Below are 20744 nucleotides of genomic sequence, written 5' to 3'. Positions count from 1 at the left end.
AGTTTCTAAGTGTAAAGGTTGCTTTTAGTGTCAATTTTAATCATGAAAATAACAGTTTTTCAACTGTTATCACATGTGATAACAATTTCATCAAAGACAACATGTATTGATTCTTCAATTTTCAAGGTTCTTCTATTAAATACCATATATGCTTTGCTAGTTAAAGAATATTCTAAGAAGATTGCCTCATCAGATTTAGCATCAAATTTACCTAGATTATCTTTACCATTATTCAAAGCAAAACATTTACATCCAAAGATTTTCAAATGAGATACATTTGGTTTTCTACCGTTAAACAGTTCATAAGGAGTTAGCTTAAGAATAGGCCTAATTAGCATTATGTTCAACACGTAACAAGCAATACTAACTACATCAGCCCAAAAGTATTTTGGCACATTAGATTCATTTAAAAGAGTCCTAGCTAGTTCTTCTAATGATCTATTTTTCCTTTCAACAACACCATTTTGTTGGGGAGTTCTTGGAGCAGAAAAATTATGAGCAATTCCATGTTCTTCACAAAACTTTTCAAAAGATTCATTTTCAAATTCACCACCGTGATCACTTCTCAAAGTTTTGATTTTCAATTCCTTTTCATTTTGAACACGTTTTGCAAACGATTTGAATGCTTTAAAAACTTCACTTTTCAAGGTTAAGAAAAATGTCCAAGTAAATCTAGTGTAATCATCAACAATCACAAGAGCATAGTAGTTTTCACCAAAACTTTTAATTCTAGATGGACCAAACAAGTCCATATGCAAAAGTTCTGAAGGTTTTGATGTTGAAATCATGGTTTTAGACGAAAATGAGGATTTGGTTTGCTTTCCCTTTTGACATGCAAAGCAGATTTTGACTTTCTCAAATTTTAAATTTGGCAAACCAATCACAAGATCTTTTGAAATCAATTTATTCAAATGTTGCATATGAATATGTGTAGCTCTTTATGCCATAGCCAAGGATTTTCTTCTTTAGCAACTAAACATGTTATATTATGGCTACATGCACTTTCAATATCAATGAAGTAAATGTTATTATGCCTAACACCTTGCAAAGCAATCTCAATAGAATTTTTAAAATATACAGTTGATAACAGTTGAAAAACTGTTATTTTCATGCTTAAAATTGGTACTAAAAGCAACCTTTAACACTTAGAAACTAGCTTGAAATCATGCTTTTGTTTATATTTTTGGAAATAAGAGAGTTGGACAGGTTTATGCTGGATTTCAGTGTTTTATGCAGGTTTTAAGGTGAATTTGATGAAAGAAGTGAAGAAGGATAGAGATGGAATCAGAAAAGAACTCAAAAAGTGCAAAAGAAGAGAAGCCGCAAGTACCGCTCAACGCTAGTTTACCGCTGAGCGGCACTAATGAACACCCGTTGGCTCCACTAAGGGGTGAAAGTGCAGTTGAGGGGAAGAATCAACACACGCACTTACCGCTAAGCGGCATTATTTTGGGCTTAGGCCCACTTTTCTGTAATATTTCGAATAGTATATAAGCTTTAGGACTTCCTAGGGTTTGTATCTTTGGAGAGTACGAAGCAAACACACACCTTTCCACCCCTTGGAGGAAGATCTTGGATGCTAAGGCTACCTACTCAACTTTCTAGGGTTCTATCTTTCACTCTTTCATTGTATTTCATCTAGTTTCACCATGAATATGGTGAACTAAACTCTTCTTGTTGTTGGGGAATCAATGTAATCTTTTGAAGCTCTCATATATGGAATTTGTGTTTAAACATCTTATTTGAGATACATGCTGTCTTTCATTAATAGTTAGGGTTTTTCCTCTTTTCTCAAAGCATGCATTGTTTAACTCATTCGATGTCATGATTATTGGTTTTGTCGATATGGACACATACGGGGAAATCTAGATCTGGGGAAATTCTCCCAATAGCATATTTCCTAGACATAGGGATATGAGGGTTGGTTGCCTTTAAGCTTGTGTGCTTCAGAATTAATTATTAGGGATGCTAGGAATTGTATGAACTCGTAATTACGGATAGGCTTTCTTCGCCGAGACATCGGGTTTAAGGTATTTTAGAAAGTGGCATTAACATTGATGAAAAGAATGATTAATTCCTAAAATATATGAGAGTGGATAAGATGTAATTGATTAACCCAACAACATACTCATCCATCTAATTCGTTCAGTGTTTGTGTTCTTCTTTCCCATTGATCATCACATGCATACATGTTTACTTTTTGTCTTTTGCATTTGAAACTTATAACAATTTGTTCACAAGTCTTAAATAATCAAGAAATCATATAACTAACTAGGTCATGAGTCCTTTGGGAGAACGATACTTCGTCTACCGAGTTTATTACTTAATACGATTCGGTCACACTTGCCGAGGGTTAAACAAGTTTTTGGCGTCGTTTTTCGGTGTTCATAAATTTGTCATCAACAGTGCATTTATCACTTTCAAAGGTTACCTTGAGACCCTTGTCGCATAGTTGGCTTATGCCTAGGAGATTGTGTTTGAGACCTTCAACACATAACACGTCCTTTATTATCAATGTGTTTCCTCCTCCAATGTCTCCAGTTCCAATGATTCTACCTTTGTTGTTATCCCCATAGGTCACAAATCCCTGCTTCTTCTTCTCAAAAGATATGAACTTTTTCTTGTCACCGGTCATGTGTCTTAAACAACCACTGTCAAGATACCACAATGACTTCTTTGACTTAGTAGGTTCCTACAAAATTGAGCAAGAATTTAGGTCCCCAATCTTATTATGGGTCCTTGGGGTTAGTTTATGCAGACGCACATCCTTTCACAATTTTAACCCATACATATTTACCATTTGGAACACCAAAATGTTTAATGTTGCACTTTTTTGAGGTGTGACCATATTTCATGCAGTAAAAACAACAAGCCTCACACACTTTAGTTTTCACAAAAGTCCCTTTTTTCTACCCAAACTCTATGAGTTCTTTTTACTTTAGACTTTTTGTGTTGATGCATGTTTCTATTTCCAGCATTGCTTCTTGTAAAGTTTGTTTTGACTTGTGAATTAGACTTGGTTGCCTTTGCAAGTAAATTCTCAAGAATTTCAATATCAAACATATGACTCTTACACGATAGACATTCAACAGGTTGTCTAACAGCATCAGATTTAGATAATTTAGTTTCTAGATTACTAAATTTGTTTCTCAAAACAACTTCGTCATCTAGTACTTTTTCATACCTCAATTTCAATTCATTATGCTCTTTCTTTAGCTTTTTATGAGAAACATCAAGTTTTTCAGATTCATTTAACAAATCAAGAAATGCCTTTTGTAAATCAAACTCATCACTTGACTCTAAGCTAGAATCACTTACTTGGCTTCCTGCATCTTCTAAGTCTGCCATTAAGCACAAATTTGCTTCTTCATCTGAATCGCTTGAGCTTGAAGAACTAGAAGCATTCTCTTCCCAAGCTATATAAGCTTTCTTCTTCTTTGGAAACTTTCTTTCTTTCTTTTCTTCACTTTTCCTATTTTTCGGACAGTCAGTCTTCACATGACCTCTTTCTCCATATCCATAACATTTAATGCTTGATGGAGGTCCTTGATTTTCTTTCCTTTCTCCACGGTATTTGTCTTTTCCCTTTGCTTTCATAAATTTAGCAAACTTCTTAATCATAAGACTCATGTTTTCCTCATCGTCATCAGAATCATCGTTCTCAATTCTCTTATAACTTTTTCCTTTTGAGATTTCAGACTTGAAGGCAAGCTTCTTTCTTTTGCCTTGATCCTCTTCTGTAGTTAATCTTCTCAACTCAAGCTCATGCTCACGAATCTTTCCAAAGAGAATCACTGTTGACATCTGAGTGAGGTTTTGAGACTCACATTCAATTCATCAGTGTCAAGAGTCTAATGATTTCAATATTTTCACATTCAATTCATCAGTGTCAAAAGTCTTACCCAAACCTGTTAGGTGGTTCACAATGTGAGTGAAACACTTCTGGACATCAAATATTGTTTCTTCAAGTTGCATTCTGAACATCTCATACTCCTGGATGAGTGTGTTCTTCCTTGCACGTTTCACGTCGTCTGTACCCTCATGTGTGACTCTGAGGACCTCCCATATTTCCTGTGTTGTCTTACACACTGAAATTCTATAAAATTCATCAAGTACTACAGCAGATGAAATAATATTACGAGCCTTAATATCAAATTGGGCTCTTCTATTTTCCTCAGGAGTCCAGTTAAAGTATGGTTTTTCTACTTCTACACCATCAACAGTTCTTTTAGGAATATAGGGACCATTTAGCACAGCTTCCCAGATGCCTCTGTCAACAGACCCCATAAAAATTTCCATTCTGACTTTCCAGAAGGCATAGTTATCACCAGTAAAAAGAGGTGGTCTGTTGATGGATGCACCCTCAGCATATACTTGAGTTTGATGACCAGCCATTTTCACAAAAGTTTGAAAAAATATCAAATCAAGCTTTGATACCAATTGTCGGAACAATCAGTACCGTTATAGAGTCGCGTAGCGGAATAAATTAATAAAGCGGAAAGCGTGTTCGGTCAAACTCGTAATAAGATGGTCCGTTTTAGAAATTTAATTTTCTTAGAGAAAATTTATCAAACAGTTGATGTGCATAAAACAGTAAAGAGTATAGAGAGTAGAAAAATTGACACAATGGACTTTTATCCTGGTGCGATTCAAAAGAATCTACGTCCAGTTGTTAATCACTATAAAAAGTTATTAACGTTTTCACTAAAATAAGTTTCACAAATTACAATAAGAATGAATAAAAAATAGATAGATAAAACCTTCCTTCGACGAACGAACCAGAAGATGACCACCTTGCCAACTCGAAGAGAACCGCTCCGACTATCGACACACGAAACGCGAGCTTCTCCTATTCACGAAACCAGGCAAAGCACTTGAACTAGCTTTTTAGAACTTCCTCAGACAAACTGTATTCTTAAAAAGTTCAGAGTTGTCTTCTAAGAGTTTTGGAACTACCTTATATAGCCAACTGGTCTAAGTTCGCAGAGATGAATTATAACTGCCACAGATAATCGATTATTGTTAGTGATAATCGATTATTTGAGTCCGTTACAGGGTTTTTCAAAAGAGATAATCGATTATCCTGAGGAATAATCGATTATTCCAGAGACTTTGGCAGTTCTCATCAGAACTAGTGATAATCGATTATTTGGAGTAATAATCGATTATTCCAGAGCAACTAGGTTTTTCAGAAGGGCTCAGGATAATCGATTATACCTTCTAATAATCGATTAAATGCGTAACAGTTCTAGAAATACGAATTTTTCTAAGTATTACATGTTTAAAGTTTTTCCTAATACATTTATAATCTTCAAAGTGCTTTTAAAACAATTATAACAGTCTATCGTCTTTCAGCATCATCAAAATCATTTATCTTCAAATTTACCAATGCTCCTTATTGGTAAGACCTAATTTTGCTGAGAAGTCTTAATTAGGTTCTCAGTTTTACGAAAAATTAAAGCAATTAGATCCTTGAAGTTAGTTGTGCACTAACACCATTAAAGGAGGTGTCAGTTCCTCGTGTTTTTGAATTTTTTAATTATTTTTATTTTAATTTTTTATTTATTTTTAATTTTTTATAATTAAAATAAAAAATGTCATGTCTCAAACTGATATTGTGCCATGTGGCAATAATAGTGTGACATGGCACTAATAGTGTCACGTGTCATTGTCAGGTCACATGTTGTTGCATTAGTCTCAGTTTGGTCCTTGTATTTTTATTTTGTCTCAATTTGGTCCTCTATTTTTATTTTGTCTCAATTTAGTCATAATTTTAAAAATTAAACAATTTTGTCCCTCTCCAATTTCAAACAAAATTTAAATTGTATATAAATCTTAACAGATATTTTTATTAAATATTTTGAACAAGATTAAGTTTGTTTATATTTTTATTTAATTAATTATATAAATGTTAATTATGTTATTTAAATATACCTATAAGAGTTAAAAGAAAACAATGACATAACATGGTGGTGTGAATTTTCGAAATGATTTATTTCATTGAACAAATTATTGATGTGAAATTTAACTTATTTTTTAACTAAAAAATTAGAGAAAGTTTTCATGAAAACGGTAATTAAAGGTAGTTTTTTCTTTCATGATCTTCCATGAAAACTTTTTCCACGAAAATTCACACCAGCATGTTATGTCATTCTTCTCTCATGATCTTCCATGGTATATTTAAATAACATAATTAACATTTATATAATTAAGTAAATATAAATATAATTAAACTTAATCTTGTTAAAAATATTTAATAAAAATATTTGTTAAGATTTATATACAATTTAAATTTTATTTGAATTTGAAGAGGGACAAAATTGTTTAATTTTTAAAATTAGGACTAAATTGAAACAAAATAAAAATAGAGGGACCAAATTAAGACAAAATAAAAATACAAGGACCAAACTAAGACTAATGCAATGTGACTTGACAATGACACATGGCACTATCAGTTTGACACGTGGCATTTTTAAATTTTATTTTAAAAAAATAAAAAATAATTAAAAAATAATTAAAAAATAATTAAAAATTCAAAAAAAGCATAAACTAACACGTGTCACTCCTTTAATGGTGTTAGTACAAAACTAACGACAATGACCTAATTGTTTTAATTTTTTGAAAATAGAGTTTCAATTAAGAAAAAAAATAACTAAGAACCTAATTGAAACTTCTACTAAGAACCTAATTGAAACTTCTCAGTAAAATTAGAGAACTTGAAAATGATTAAACCTTATAAAATTTTAAATAAAATTCAGAATACAATTTTTAAGTAAAAATCAGAATATTTATTTAAAACCAGATGAGATGATCCGATGCATTTAGAAGAAGAAAAATAGACCCCAGAAAATATGAAAAAATCTCGATGCAATGCAGATTCCCATTTAAAAAATGTATACATTGTCAATTCTTTTTTTAACTTTTTCTTAAAAATATTTGTAAATTTATTGTTATGAATAATAATTTGTAAGAAATTCCTATCAAATTTTTTTAAAAATATTTTGTATAAAAAATTCAGAATTTTTTTAGAAAAATATTTGTAAATTTTATAATTTTGTAGGAAATAATTATCCACGAAATAATTATCTATTAATTAAATTTTTTAAAAAATAGTAAAAAAAAAGATTTTTCTTATCAAGTTTTATAACAAATTTGCAAGAAAAATTGCATGAAATATGAAAATTTATAATAGTGCTTATAGCGTTATAGTAAATTTATGAGTTTTTTTCAAGTATATGTGTGTATATATATATATATATATATATATATTTATATATTTATATATATATATATATATATATATATATATATATATATATATATATATATATATATTATTAAAGTGTGATGAACAATCTACTTATATTATAAATTAAAGTCACATAAATCTTTAAGTTACTGAATAATCTTTTAATATTGATTTCAATCAACAATTTGTGTATTTCCTTTTGATAATTATATTTTTGGTGTCTTTTTGTTATTTTTCAACAAGTTGAATGATGGATGAAGGAAAAAGATAAAAACTGAAAATGGAGATGAAGAGGAGAATGGAGACAAAAGATTTGCACAAATGTAAATTGCAAGCAAAACTTGTAAACTAAATAAATGAGAGTGATGATCCAAATTGTTGTTACAAACAAAACTGAATACATCATTTCTTCATATTTGCAAAGTTCTCAAACAGTTAAAATTATATCCATAATTTATCACCTTGATTATAATTATATCTATTTATATTTTCCATTTGATAGTTACTTAATATAATAAAATAAAAGAAAATATACATAAATTGAAGTAACTATCATAAACGTGTTAGATGTTATCTTTGATTCCACCATATGTAGCATTATTATTACATATAATCTCTCTTGAGTGTGCTTGAATCCCCATCTCGATTCCACTTCTCTCAATTTAACCTTTTTTTTATGCTTTTTTATTTGGGTCAAGTTTCTTTCTATACCTGATTCCTCTCGTAGATCTTCATTTGTCTTATCACATTTCTTTTTTACTATGATCATTTGTTTATTGATTTTTTCGATTTGATTATGTTCTTAATTATTCTCTCTAGAATTGAACATGTATAAAGATGATAATAAAGTTTGAAGTTAGAATTTCATACAAATTACCTCTATTAAGGGATTTGCCCCTGATTTAAAAATAAAAACCATAATAATAGGTAAATTATAATTTCTTTTAGATAAATAATGAGTGAATTATAAAATTAAAAATATAATTTCTTGTAATAAAAAATATAGATACAGAAAATATTGTAAAGAGAATTTTACATGTTTTATAAATACATAAATGAATAAGTTATAAATATATTAAATATACAATATATATTATAGTAAAGAAATGCATAGGATATGGACAGAATAATAAATATTGGAATATAATTTTCTCCACGGTTTTACACTTTTAAATATTGAATGCGTATTTTATCAAATGCTATTTTAATACAGAAGATTGTATCCTAAATAATTTTTTCACGCTTTAAATGCTGTGTTTTATGCATATTTGCTTTATTCCTTTTACTTTTTTCGTAAATCTTATTAAAATAAATCTCTTTTTCTTTCAATAAAAGCACTCATTTTAGTCTTATTTTTCTTCCATAACGTAACATTCCAAAAATATAGTCTAAAACTATATAATAGAATAGTCACATTTGATAATATTACAGATCAGTCTTACATTAAAAGAGAAGTACGCTTGTGGCCGAACGGCTGATAACAGTTGAAAAACTGTTATTTTTATGCTTAAAATTGATACTAAAAACAATCTTTAACACTTAGAAACTAGCTTGGAATCATGCTTTTGTTTATATTTTTGGAAATAAGAGAGTTGGACAGGTTTATGCTTGATTTCAATGTTTTATACAGGTTTTAAGGTGAATTTGATGAAAAAAGTGAAGAAGGATAGAGATAAGTGCAAAAGAAGAGAAGTCGCAAGTACCGCTCAGCGCCAGTTTAACGGTGAGCGGCACTAATGAACACCCGTTGGCTCCGCTGAGGGGTGAAAGTGAAGCTGAGGGGAAGAATTCAACACACGCACTTAGCGCTGAGTGGTAGTTTACCGCTAAGCGCCATTATTTTGGGCTTAGGCCCACTTTTCTGTAATATTTTGAATAGTATATAAGCTTTAGGACTTCCTAGGGTTTGTATCTTTGGTAGAGTACGAAGCAAACACACACCTTTCCACCCCTTGGAGGAAGATTTTGGATGCTAAGGCTACCTACTCAACTTTCTAGGGTTCTATCTTTCACTATTTCATTGTATTTCATCTAGTTTCACCATGAATATGGTGAACTAAACTCTTCTTGTTGTTGGGGAATCAATGTAATCTTTTGAAGCTCTCATATATGGAATTTTGTGTTTAAACATCATATTTATGATACATGCATTCTTTCATCATTAGTTAGGGTTTTTCTTCTTTGCTCATAGCATGCATTGTTTAACTCATTCGATGTCATGATTATTGATTTTGTCGATATGGACACATACGGGGAAATCTAGAACTGGGGAAATTCTCCCAAAAGCAGTATTGCCTAGACATAGGAATATGAGGGTTGGTTGCCTTTAAGCTTCTGTGCTTCAGAATTAATTATTAGGGATGCTAGGAATTGTATGAACTCATAATTAAGGATAGGCTTTCTTCGCCGACACATCGAGTTTAAGGTAATTTAGAGAGTGACATTAACATTGATGAAAAGAATGATTAATTCCTAAAATATATGAGAGTGGATAAGATGAAATTGATTACCCCAACAACATACTCATCCATATAATTTGTTCAGTGTTTGTGTTCTTCTTTCCCATTGATCATCACATGCATACATGTTTACTTTTTGTCTTTTGCATTTGAAACTTATAACAATTTGTTCTCAAGTCTTAAATAATCAAGAAATCATATAACTAACTAGGTCGTGAGTCCTTTGGGAGAACGATACTTGGTCTTACCGAGTTTATTACTTGATACTATTCGGTCACACTTGCCAAGGGTTAAACAAGTTTTTGGCGGCGTTTTTCGGTATTCATAAATTTGTCATCAACGACCTTACAGAAAGAACTAAAAACTTAAATTGTACAAGATAAGCAATTCTGACCGAACGGTTTACAAATGTCCACACCGGACGGTCATACAAAAGCAAAGGGAAAAGGTGATCGAATGATCACCTTACTATCAAACTAAACTACTGACCGAACGGTTCTACTGTTCGGTCTTAACTTCTACCTCGACTAAGTTTTCTTCTTCCAGCGCTTCTTCCAGCAGCTCGTCTCCTTCTGCTCACATCCACATGGATGATCATTGCAACAGAAAGACAACCGAACGTACAAAACAGACAAGACAGAAATACATAGGGTAAGCTTATGTAATTTAATTCAGGTACAAACATATATTTCACACAATCAAAACCAAACAAGATAATTCATCACTCGCTCATGCAAAGCCTAATACTAGACTGACTGTCCGGACTGTATGAATTCTGTGTAGCTACGACGTTCGTGCACCCGGGTGATGTAGTAACTGGGATACCCTCAACAGTTGCCACCCGAGGTTAGTCCTATCTGTCCAAATTAACCATAAGGACTAGGACCTCCTGTCGTTCCCGCACATGACTTACCCTTCTCTATGTGAGAACGAGTAATCACAGAACATCAGGATGAACCGCCAGCTTAGCATGCCCACATTCATACTTTACCAAATTCCAATATTCATTCATGAGATATTCCTCCCCGGAATACTCGTCAAAAATCAAATACATTTCATATACATCATATTCCATCATCTTCCATTTTCTAACTTCAAGTTTAACTAAGATCACTTATGATACAAAATACCGAACGTAAAACTTTAATCTTTAACGAGACCGAACACTTGGACTGAGACCGAGAGGTTTTCAGTTCCAGAATAGATCAAAACCGAGAGAGAATTACCATCGGGATTTGAAAGAGACCGAGTTCAATAATATTTCTCAAGATTTAAAAGGATCGAACGTTATTTACAAGGTGAATCAATTTGATGAATTGACCCATGAGCGTTTAAACTGAACAGCTTAAAGCCTAGACCGAGTACTAAGACTCTAGGCCGAAACTAATGGAGACAGACACTACAAGACATTCAAATAATAGTACTTAGAAGACTCATATGAAGAAATCGAACACTTATAAATACTTAGCTTACTTATAAATTTTTCCTCAAGAAAATCGAATATCAGTCAAAGATCGAGCACGGTAGATGGTGAACACCATTGAGTTTGGATGAACGCTATTTTCATCAAGGTAGATTATAGAAAAGAGAATGACCGCTTAGTGTAAGACCCAGCACTAAATAGTACGATCGCTTGGTGAATATAGAATATCATTTGACTAATGTTCAAGAACGAACGAACATACTACTACACATATATACTTAAATTTATAATAAAATACCAAGGAAAGGATATCCTTGGTGGAACGGTTGTACACAAATTGTACTAGACGAAGACACTCGTCCTCAACATAAATTCTTTCCAAATGAAAGAATTCCGTTCTAAACGAGTCCCCTATAAAAACCGAACGGTCAAAGACCATTTAGTAACGAACACACATCAACTTAGGTAAATTTCATACTTAGGAATTATTTATCTTCAAAATCTCATACATCCATATCATATTAAATTTCCATACTTCATACAATCAAAACATAGCAACATACAAATTAAATTAAATAAGCTTCCCTTACCTCTGATGTGATCGAACGTTCACAAATAGGACCACTGATTCACCTCTAAGAATCCGTCTACCCTCAACGCTCAACATTTTCCAAACTAAAACCAAGTAAAACCAATATACTATCAGAACCTCTTATTTCAGAAGAGTTATTAACACAGGAAACCATAACTTGGTTTGCATGTCCAAGAAAACGCACGGCTAAGTGAAAAGAAGAACTTATCAATTCAGAACCCAAAACCGATCGGTTCAAACTGAAGCTCTTGACACCGGAGGAGTAGAAACGGTGCCTGAATGGTGATCGGAGGAAGTAAAGGTGAGAATTTCTTAGAGAGAAGATGAAGGAGATGTAATGAGAAGGAGGAGAAAATGAGATTTTTTAGAATCTGAGGAAGAAGGGTGCATGCAGTGAGTGGCGTGGATTTCTGAAAATCAAAGTTTTCCTTCCAACGTCAAAACGAGCGTCCGCTCATCTGCTAACACCTGTCTTCCACCAACTGAGTGTCGAGCCCCCTCTTGACACGTGAAATCCACTAAAGTGAATCCTGAGTGGATTTTTAATGGCTCTGACACATAACTAGATCACTTAATTAGCAAAACAAAGAAACCACCATGGAAATTCTAAAAATCAAGTTTCCATATTATATATAAAAAAGCAAGAATGGATTTTTTTTTAATTGTTAATTTGTAATCATCTTATATGTTTTTGCATGTGAAAAAAATATAATTAATATAATTATTTATATGTGAAAAGTAAGTTATTCTAATTTTTTAAAATTTATAATTATTTGTTGCATATCAAAATGAGTCATTAGATAATTTCTTGTGAATATACTCAGTTGCAACAAGATGAAAATGAACTTCTTTTACTAATTATACATTGAAAAAAAAAGTTGAAAATTTTAGTATAGATTTCATACTAGACTATTTATGTGATGTCTAAGCAAAACAGATTAAGTGTTTATATATTGCTAATGTAATTAACATTTTGAAACATCATATTATAAAGAAGTGTATATATACACACTTTTCTGGTCAACATAGTTGGCTTGACATTTGGGCTTTTTCACCAAAGTAGGCAAAAATGAGCAATTTATTACGGAACTAGGCAAAAATTGACCAAAAGTGAAGTCGTGGGGGGTAAAAACGACTTCAAAAGAAGAAGTCGTGCCCCCCCTGCATGACTTCACACTGTTCATAGCTACAGTGTTGAAGTCGTGCACCCTAAAAACGACTTCTGGGGCTTGTAATCGATTACAATTTCATTGTAATCGATTACACAGTGTTGAAATGGAGACCCTGCAGATTTTGAAATGTGTAGACAGAAAACGTACTGGTAATTGATTACGGCATGTGAGTAATTGATTACCAGGTTGGTTTTGTAGGAAGAAGCACTCTGGTAATCGATTACAGGGTTTGTGTAATCGATTACCAATGGGTTTTTGTTTGGTTTATGAAAATGATTTTGTATTTGACATATGTTATGTATTGGTTATGTTATAGGAAAAGAGTAAATAAATATATCTAGGAAATATTTATAGTAATATATGAGTAATGGATTTGATTACAATTTGGTAACATTAAGAAAAAACTATTGGCGAAAAGGACAATTTCCCCTATGATGACCTTCGTTGCGGCAGTAAGAGCATTTTTTTGGCTTATCTGGATTGGATTGATCCATTTCATTATGAAGCCTATTTGTAGATGGTCTTCCGGATGCCTTGCGTCGCATTTTAGGATCTGGTATGAAGTTTGGACCTGTATACAGAGACCAATAGTCTTCATTTTGGATTGGGTGAAATTGTACTTCGTATGCCTTGAAAATGTTGTGAAGACTGTATACTGGATCGATTACTTGGGTTAGGGGGATATGCGAAAATGCACAAACAGCAATGACATGATGACATGGGAGACGAGTAGCTTGGAAGTGTCCACAATCACACCACCATTCATTTAGACTGACCTTGTACGAAAGTGGAACTGGGCGGTAGTGGTGAGGTGTTGAAATTTCTTGAACATCAAGTTCAGAATTTTCACGATTGTAGCGATGAACATGACAATATGCAAATTGTTGTTGATTTTTCCTAATGATGTCGGCGATCTGTTCAGGATATTGGTGTCCTGCTTGTATCATAGAGTTGGCCTTTAATCCACGTTCAACAAACCATGATTGTGTCCTCTCAAATGTTGTTCTGATGAGAGCACATATTGGTAATGAACGTGCTCCCTTTAAAATGGAGTTGGTGCACTCAGCAAGATTAGTCGTCATATGTCCATATCTTCTCCCTCCATCAAAAGCCTGAGACCACTTTTGTAATGGAATTTTATCTATCCATTGAACTTGTTGTGGGTATTGGTTTCTCAAAGCAGCAAGTTTTGCTGTGACAGTTGCTTGCTTCACCTCGTAAGCTGTAATAAGGTAATAAAAAAAATAAATTAAAGAATAATAATGTTAACAAAATTATAAAAGTATATAAGTGTTAGAAGAATTTTTGTATGAGTACCTAAATTGATGAATTGTTTTTTTAGGTCGTGATTTTTGAATTTGGTGTTGAAGTTTGATGCTAGATGACGTATGCAATAAACAGAGTTCAAACCATCTTGTTCCCAACCAACTTCATCTGATCTTAAGGCGGACAATATACCCTTTCCTCTGTCAGTGATGATGCAAATATTTTGTTGATGACAAATATGTTCTCGAAGTAGTTGAAAGAACCATATCAAGGCCTCCTTTGTCTCACCTTCTACAATGGCAAAGGCCAGGGGAAAAATATTTCTATTGCCATCTTGACCTATGGCGGTTAGCAAAGTTCCATGATATTTACCCGTGAGAAATGTGCCATCAACTTGAAGAATGGGTTTACAGTACTTGAATCCTTCTATGCAAGGACCGAAAGACCAGAAAACTCTTTCCATAATATAGCAATTATCGTCGGTATCTCCATCAATATTGACAGGAGAACCAGTGCATTGTAAAATTGTACCTGGGTTTGCTTCCTTGACGGCATGCAACCACCTGGGCATGTGGTTATAAGAGTCCTCCCAGTCTCCAAACTCCATAGCAAGAGCCTTCTGTTTAGCGATCCAAGCTTTTCTGTACGACACAGAATATCCGAATCGACCCTTAATATCGGCAATCAAACTCTTGACATGAATGGATGGGTTTGTCCGGATTGAATTGGATATGATCGTGGCAATGTGAGTACTATCAAGATTCGTATGATCTTGAGATAGTATTGTTGAGAAACACGAATGTTGTCCGTCTATATTTTTGATTTCCCAATATTTACGGACTTTGCTATAAGCTGCCCTAAGACGCCATTGACAACCGTTGTGATATTCCAGACAACGAATAACATAAATGTTGGGTTTGGACTCAACGACGATGTATTTGTAACCGTTTGTTATGTGATAATGTTTGATTGCAAGAATAGTTTCCTCCTTTAAGTGGAACTGCATACCTTGAATCAACTCTGGAATTACTTGTGCAGATGATTGTGCTATGTGGCCGTCGTCGTTGTTGTCATCTTCGATTATGTTGTCTAATTCATCATCCGTGCTGAAGTCATCAACGTTGTCCAATATTAAAGGTTCTTCATCAATGAGCTGTGATGATGAAGATGATGGCAAGTTCCATGATGCCATTTTTTAGGAAATATTCGGAAGACTTTGGTTGGCAAGCTCTAGTGGAAGAGGTTTTGGGCGTGGAGAGTGAATGTGAAGATAGACTTCTTATATAGCGTATAATACATTCACAAGCATCAGTGTGTGTTATGATGTAAAATTCAAAGTAGTCAACAATATTTGCTGGACTGTGAATATAGCACTGGTTTGATGGTGTTAGAAGGTACCAATAGTATAACATCTATTCGTTTCCTGTAAAGTGATATGAATCACCTCCATCCGTAAAGCACTGTCACTTTGATAGCTTCCCTACACCGTCATTCATAAAATACTTTATAAATACATTAAATTATTTGAATAAAATAGTTTGTAAATTAATTAAATTATAAATACACATAATGGATGTTTTTAAAAAAGGGAATCTAAAAAAATTAGAAAAAGGAATAAAAAAAATTACAAAAGGTTAAAAATCAAAAAAAATTCAAAAAGGGGAAGTTGGGGGGGGGAGGGGGTGGCACGACTTCAATAGGTGAAGTCGTGCACCCCCTACATGACTTCAATTGTTGAAGTCTTGTAGGGGGTACACGACTTCACCTATTGAAGTCGTGCCCACCCCCTCCAACTTCCCTTTTTTTTGTTTTTTTATTTTTAAATCCCATTCCCATTGCTTTTACAGTTTGCAAAAATTATTTTTTGGGTTCCATATTGTTTTTCCAATTCATGAAAATTTATTATATGAATTTAGTAATTACTTTTCATTATAAATATGTAAATTATATTTATGGATGCATTGGGCTACGGGGGACAAGAAAGGGTACACATGCATGCTTCACATTTTTCTCTGAACACCAATAATAGTATTCAACTATGCTTACCAACTTTCCTATTCATTTGCATGCGTACATTTATAATTGTATTTGTACTTTTTCACATGCATGTCTTCTTTTTTTGCAGGTTGAAGAATCTCTGAGGGCACTTATTATCAATTGTCATTTCTTTCCTTTCTCTATCTCCCGTGACTTTGAATATTGTTGGGAATCAATTCCTCTACTTAAATTGGTAGAGGGTGCATTTCATTTCTCCCAACGTCCTCTCAGTTTCAATACCCAAACCCCTTAAGCATGGTCTTTGCTTCCATATCCCTGTAGTCTACGAATACCAAATCTGAGTTCCAATACCAAATAGACTTCTCCTTTGTCAAAGCTTGAGTAACCTACTCTCACCCACAAAATTTAAATGGCTTCTGCTCGTCAACTTCCTGTTGATATGTCCCTTTTACGTCTACAAGATAAACACATCGTCAAGTCTATTTGGGAAAGCAATGAAAGAGTCATTTGCCCTCGAAGACATGCAATTTGGTTAGCAAAGCATGTCCACGAAATTGATGAAAGAATAAAGAATATTTTACATGGAGCAGGTTTTATCCATATTTTACAAGCTTCAAGTATGGAGATAAGTCACAACCTTGTTACTGCTTTGGTTGAAAGGTGGAGAGTGGAAACTCATACTTTCCACTTCCCTCATGGTGAAACTACAATTACATTGGAAGACGTTGCATTACAACTGGGGCTTACTATTGAAGGACAGGTGGTCACTGGCATAAGTTCTGGTCCCCTAACGGTATTTTGTCATCAACTACTAGGACATGTTCCACCTGAGAATTGTGTAAGGGGAAACAGAATGAAGTTGTCATGGTTGAATAACACTTTCCGCCAAGTGCCTCATCATGCAACGGAACAGGTTATTGAACAATACGCTAGGGCGTATATGTTGATAATAATTGGCAGTGTGATGATGCCAGATACATCTGCAAGCATGGTGCATTTGATGTATCTTCCCCTATTGGCCGACCTGCAAAACGTTTCACAGTATAGCTGGAGATCAGCCACGCTCTCCTGCTTGTATCGTGCCCTTGATCACGAGACTAGGGCTGACCAAGACAATATCGGAGGGTGCATGATCTTGTTACAGTGCTGGGCATGGGAAAGAATAACATGTCTTTCACCAGAATTACTTGAAGTCACAGAATACGAGATTTCTTCTGGTGCAGTTTTTCCACTTGCGAAAAGATGGTGTCGCACAACACAGTCTGCTTGCCAGGACATGACAACTGTTAAACAATTTCGCCAAAAAAATAGACGACGTATCACCTCGACAGGTATTTTTGAAATACAAAACAAATTTTTATGATATAAATTTTTTGTACAATTGATGGCTTAATTAGTATACCCTAAACCAAGAACTTCTTATGATGCAGTTTCTATGGACACCGTACAGACGTGCTGAAATTTCACATCTCATTCAAGTAGAAGTGCCACCGACATGTCGGGCACTTGTGCCACTTATATGTTTCTCTGTGGTAGAATACCAACAATCCGACCGGGTCATGCGACAGTTTGGTTTTAGACAAAATGTTCCTCATCCACCAATGAATCTAGATGAGGAACATAAATTGGATATGAGAGGACGCGCTGATTGGAATTGGCATGAACACCATCACCAGTGGATTGGATTGTGGAATGACCGACATAATCGTGTCTTCAACGGGATACCTTTTCAGAAAAATGGTCACTTGCGAGATGAATCGGAGTATATGCAGTGGTATATAAGTCATACCATCCGGTACATTGGTTTAATAGAAGATTCAACGGACTCTGAGGTAGTACAATATTTCCTCCAAAAAATTTTATTATACTGTTCATATCTTGTGTTATTAACTAATAGAAATTGTGTTTTGCAGTATGACATGGACCACGAGGAACACTTCCAGCCGCCATCTCAACACCGTGCATCTTCTTCATATCATGATCCACAAAGGTCTGCCTCTGACCATGGCAACTATCAACATCCAGCTGTAAATTCAAGGTTTCAACAAAACATTCCACCGACACCAACATATCCTGCGGTTGAGAGTGGTTATTTCGCCTTTCCACCATCCACACCGTTCAGTGGAGGTCCATCCAATTATTTTGGAACCACCACAATGACTCCACCATCTTCATACTTACACCCTTCATCCTCACATAACGTCTATCGACCGACATTTGACTATCAAAGCCGTCAACAGTGCAATGAAAGTGATCCGACGGATGAAGACCAACCAACGCACGATCCCACACCGAAACAACGATCACAAAGGCGAGCCCAACGAATTCGACGACGACCACCGTGTGGAACTGGAGGACATAGATAGAATGGTTGCCTTCTTTATTTATAAATATGTAATTTGTTTACTTCTCTTAAAGTAATTAAAAAACAGTTTTATCATCATAAACTATTATCATCATATTACCTTATTCAACTGAACTTTATATACAAACCAATTTTAATACATAATGCATTCAATAACTAATTTAACGTAACAGGTCAAAAATTATCTAAATCCACACACAAGAATGACTGATAATCGATTACAGGTCTTTCGTAATAGATTACTAGTCCACCAGTGTCAGAAGTTGCAGGATTTTTTGAACTATGCATAACAAGCCACACTGGTAATCGATTACATTCTGTCCGTAATCGATTACCACATTTCCATGATAGGACTTCCAGGATTTTCCACAATGGGCCACACCAGACTGACTGGTAATCGATTACCTGGTTTTCGTAATCGATTACCAGAGGGCTCGTGTAATCGATTACATCAAACCTGTAATCGATTACGCGACTAACCCTACTCTATATATTCAACTTTTTCTCTCTCCTCACGCACAACCACCCTATACCACTCCAGCTGCAGCGCCACCAAGGGTTCTTCCACCCTCTCCAACCTCCAAAAATCACCTAATCTTCCACCTTTTTCACTCTAAAACACCATAACTCCACTCCCCTTTCAATTCTCTTCACTTTGCACCGATTGGATTTTCAAATGGCGGAATCTTCGAAAAGGCAAAGAGTAAGGGGATCATCTTCTACAGGTGGGGGACGTCGCCGCCGTCAACCTTCACCGCCACAAAACTCTCCGCTACCCTCACCACCGCCGTCACCCACCGCTGAACACTACAATGTTCAGTTTTCAACTCCTGCACAAGCCCAAAGGTATTTATCACTATACAAAGACCGCCCAATCATTGAGCCAAAATATCTAGATGAGCAGTATTTTGAGAGCCATGATTTTGAATTTTTTCGGATGCTTCAAAATTTGGGATTGGATGAATTTTGCTGCGATTTTAGTGCATATAATCCTCATTTGGTGCGTATATTTTATAGTAACCTAAAATTTGCTGAAAATGGCACAATGAAAAGTGAGGTCAACAATGTCCAAATTATTATCAAACCCAGCATTTTCGCTGCTATAGCCAATCTTCCCTCTGTTGGGTTGCCCTTTGAAGGGAAATTATGTGAGGATTGGGCCAATGATTTTAATATGAACGCAGCCAGACAATTATTTTGTTTGCCACACAATCGCCCCACCACTAGATTTCTAGCCGGGAATATGACAGCTGAGGCTAGAGTCTTACATTATACTATATGTCGTGTTTTGTTTCCTCGTGTTTCTAACTTTGCACAGGCAACCGAGGAAGATATTCTGATTATGTGGGTTATAATGACGGCAAAGCAGATCAACTGGACTCATCTAATCCGACATAGGATGAAGAAGGGTTTGAGGGACGGTGCTCCACTTCCATATCCAACATTGGTCACCCGCATCTTGGAACATTTTCAAGTTCCACTGGAGGATGAAATATCGGTGCCACCAACTAGGCATTGGATGATATCAGGAGCAGTCATACAATCATTTGGACTCATCCAGAATGCTGACAACAGATGGGTGCACAGAAATTCTCCTCCTCCACCTCAACGTCAGCGTGACCCACCTCCTGAACTATACATACCACCACCACCTCCCCGTAGTCGATTTGATGAAGTCATGACGGGGATAAACGATCTCCGAACATTTGTTGGCGACAGCTTCAATACACTTAATGAAACGATGAATGCAAGATTTGAACAATTGGAGCTGAATATGGGTGACCGGTTCGATACTATTGATGCTAGAGTTGAAAATGTGGAGCACGACATCCAGTATCTGCGTCGTCATTTTGGTCCACACGGTGGATCATCTTCCTAGATGTCTTTCAATTTCTACTGTCATTTTCTTTACATTTTAGGTTGTTCTTCTTTATGTAATGCACTTTTCATTCAATAAAATACTTTGTCTTTTCATATTATGATATTCTCTTATTTTTATTAAATCAAATGATATACTCTTCCTATACAAAACAATACATCACAATGTAATTAACAACGATGCGTGCTTACACAACTTCATATCAACACACTTAATAAACTTCAAAATATCCACCACAATTACAATACAAAATTTCATAAATCAACCAAAAACACACTGGTAATCGATTACCACGACCCTGTAATCGCTTACCAGTGTCAATCTTCCACAAAAAACAACCT

General features: G+C 34.5%; 2 protein-coding genes across 2 annotated transcripts; one reads left to right on the top strand and one right to left on the bottom strand.

Moving 5' to 3' along the window:
* Positions 1-13299: 13299 nt before the first annotated feature.
* LOC148192170 (uncharacterized) lies at positions 13300-15353 on the bottom strand. The gene is made up of 2 exons (XM_088100031.1): positions 14213-15353; positions 13300-14117 (listed from the first exon to the last, which is right to left on the bottom strand). Exons 1-2 carry the CDS (start codon positions 15351-15353, stop codon positions 13300-13302), a joined length of 1959 nt encoding a protein of 652 aa, XP_087956157.1.
* A 2407-nt stretch (positions 15354-17760) lies between these two features.
* On the top strand, positions 17761-18529 carry LOC148192169 (uncharacterized). The gene is made up of 2 exons (XM_088100388.1): positions 17761-17994; positions 18073-18529. Exons 1-2 carry the CDS (start codon positions 17761-17763, stop codon positions 18523-18525), a joined length of 687 nt encoding a protein of 228 aa, XP_087956514.1. The 3' UTR covers positions 18526-18529.
* Positions 18530-20744: the final 2215 nt, after the last annotated feature.

The sequence above is a fragment of the Vigna umbellata genome, chromosome 10 (genome assembly GCF_029865625.1).
Source record: "Vigna umbellata cultivar VRB3 chromosome 10, Vumbellata_1.0, whole genome shotgun sequence".
In the NCBI taxonomy this organism is placed as follows: domain Eukaryota; kingdom Viridiplantae; phylum Streptophyta; class Magnoliopsida; order Fabales; family Fabaceae; genus Vigna; species Vigna umbellata.
The sequence above is the reverse complement of the archived record's forward strand: the minus strand, read 5'-3'. Positions and strand labels throughout refer to the sequence as shown.

Bases quoted from the DNA above. Each gene is read 5' to 3' on its own strand.
- LOC148192170 (XM_088100031.1), bottom strand. From the start codon at position 15,353: ATGGCATCATGGAACTTGCCATCATCTTCATCATCACAGCTCATTGAT. The intron at 14,118-14,212 runs GTACTCATACAA...ACCTTATTACAG, and splicing joins AAAACAATTCATCAATTTAG to CTTACGAGGTGAAGCAAGCA.
- LOC148192169 (XM_088100388.1), top strand. From the start codon at position 17,761: ATGAATCTAGATGAGGAACATAAATTGGATATGAGAGGACGCGCTGAT. The intron at 17,995-18,072 runs GTACAATATTTC...TGTGTTTTGCAG, and splicing joins ATTCAACGGACTCTGAGGTA to TATGACATGGACCACGAGGA.